The 2508-nt window shown below is 33.1% G+C and overlaps 1 protein-coding gene across 1 annotated transcript; it reads left to right on the top strand.

The window, feature by feature from the left end:
* Positions 1 to 564: 564 nt before the first annotated feature.
* Positions 565 to 2102, top strand: LOC131659374 (uncharacterized). Its single transcript, XM_058928578.1, has 3 exons — positions 565 to 630; positions 726 to 1088; positions 1959 to 2102. The coding sequence occupies exons 1-3, from the start codon at positions 565 to 567 to the stop codon at positions 2100 to 2102; spliced, it is 573 nt and encodes a 190-aa protein (XP_058784561.1).
* The last annotated feature ends 406 nt before the right edge of the window (positions 2103 to 2508 follow it).

Raw genomic sequence — 2508 nt, forward strand, 5'->3', positions numbered from 1 at the left:
GTTTTCCTTATTTACTTGTCACTAATTACCTTTTTTGTTGTAGGATAAATTCATTATCCCTGAAAATGGAAGTAGAGCGGTTTTCTCTCGCATAAATGATGCTTGGAGGCGTTTCAAGAAAGATCTCAAAAAGAGTTGTTTTTTAAAGTACACTACTATGAGTGAAAGATTGAAGCATCGTCCCCAGACCGTACCTGAAGTTCATTTCAAGCAATTGATATCCTATTGGAAGAACAATAACATCCAAGTAAGATAACAATTAGAAATTGATCAATGTTGTCCCTAATATTTAATTCTGTAATTTAACATTTGCTGTCCCTAATTTTGCTGTTTCTGAACGTAGAAAATTAGCAAAATCAATGTTGTGAACAGAGCTAAGCAAAAGTATATGCATCGGATGGGCCTAACAAACTTTGCGAGGATTCGTGCAAAACTGGTAGGGTGTTTATACATCCTTCAATTTACAATTATGTATTGGTTGAGTGATTCATATTTTGATGTGTTTATTATCAACCCATGTAGCGTGCTAAGAAAGAGGACGGAAAGGAAGTTAGCCAGGCAGAGATGTTCATTGAGACTCGACAAAGTCGAAAAGGAAAACAGCTAGATGAGGAAACTTCAAGTGTAATTGTAAGCCAGGCAGATTATTCCTTTAATCAACATTTGCCTTTAATCATTTATTTTTCTAATGTGAATATTTTCTAATGTGAATATTTTTTAATTAGTCTAAGCTTCAAGAATCAGTTCAGAATTCAACTGAATCTGAGACATTTAACTCCTTGTTTGGGAAAGAAAAATCTGGACGAGTTCGTTGCTATGGAAGAACAATAACACCTACCATTCTTAAAAGAAAAGAAGAAATTCTGGTTATTAAAAGGCAGCATAATGATGAAGTGGCTGGCATGAAGAGGGAGATGGATGGTATGAAGGCGCTATTTAAGACAATGATGAAGCAACAAAACCCACATATGAGCGACGAGAAGATCTCTAATTTGATGGCAAGTGCTATGGGTTGTTCCATTAGTTCTACTGCTGCTCCTGCTGATCCACATTCGTCTGCATCAACTCATATTCCGCATTGCGAACAGGTATACTCTAAACTACAAAATTGCAGCATATGGCACTGTATAGAAACTGTATAGAAACTGTATTAGAAACTGTATCAAGTGTTTTCTGAAATTAGAAACTGTATTAGAAACTGTATAGGGCACTGAATTATCAAGTGTGTAGGGCACTGAATTAGAAACTCGGTTATCAAGAATTAGTTAGAAACTGTATAGGGCACATTAAGTGCAGGGATCATGGTTGAACAAGTGCAGGGATCACATTAAGAAACTGAATTATCACTGAATTTCTGAAATTGTATGGTTATCATGGATGAACAAGTGCAGGGATCACATTAAGAAACTGAATTATCATTGAATTTCTGAACCGATACTTGAACTGATTCTTGAATTTCTGAACTGGTTATCATGGATGAACAATATGCAGGGATCACATCTTGTTACAGTTTTACTGTTGTACAAATTTTGTTATAGTGTTATTGGTTTTACAGATTTTAAGCATCTTGTTATAGTGTTATTGGTTGGTAAAAATTTTGTGAATGCTAGTAACATTGATGTAATTCATTTTCTGGTGCCAATTAAACTGAAGTTTTGAAGTATCATCATTGGTTTGTACTATGTGGCCCAAATGGCATAAGGGAATCACATTAATCATGTAAAGTTTCATGGATGATTAAAGATTCTATTTGGTTTGATTTTAAGCATCCTATTACTGTTTTACTGTTGTAGCTTATAGTGTTATTGGTTGGTACAAGCTGTGTGAATGCTACTGACATTGATTTGTTTGTTTCAAACACATGTTACTTCAGTAGCAGATTTGTATCATCATTGGTGTTATGCATGTTTATTGGTTAGTACACTTATGAATGTTGAATGATGTTATGTTTATTGTAGGGTGGAGAGGAAGCAGATTGTGATGAAGATATGGAAGAAGCTTGTGATGAACATGAAGATGTGGAAGAAGTTTGTGCTGAAGATGTTGATGAAGATGTTGAAGAAGATGTGGAAGAAGAGCAAGGAGATGATCAAGAAGAATAGTTGTTTTATGTTATCTTTCTAGCCAGTTATTAGAACTTTTTTTAATTATTTTGGGATGACTCTTTTTTGAGCCAAACTTGTGTTTAATATGGTTGTGTTTAACATGGTTGTTTTGAATTTTGAATTTGGGATGACATCAAAACTTGTATCCAACTATTATTAGTGGCACTATAAAAAAAACATACTTTTGACCTTAATGTTAATTTTATTGTTAATTTTATATTGATAGATATATATATATATATATATATATATATATATATATATAAATATATATATATAAAATGACATATTTATGTAATGATACAGAAATAAACCGTGGCTAGATAAATGGGTTAGAATGCATAACATATAACAACGGTTTTAAATAGGTGGTCATAACCAAACCGTGGCTATATCTTGAACT

This window comes from Vicia villosa, linkage group LG3 (genome assembly GCF_029867415.1).
Source record: "Vicia villosa cultivar HV-30 ecotype Madison, WI linkage group LG3, Vvil1.0, whole genome shotgun sequence".
Taxonomy (NCBI): Eukaryota; Viridiplantae; Streptophyta; class Magnoliopsida; order Fabales; family Fabaceae; genus Vicia; species Vicia villosa.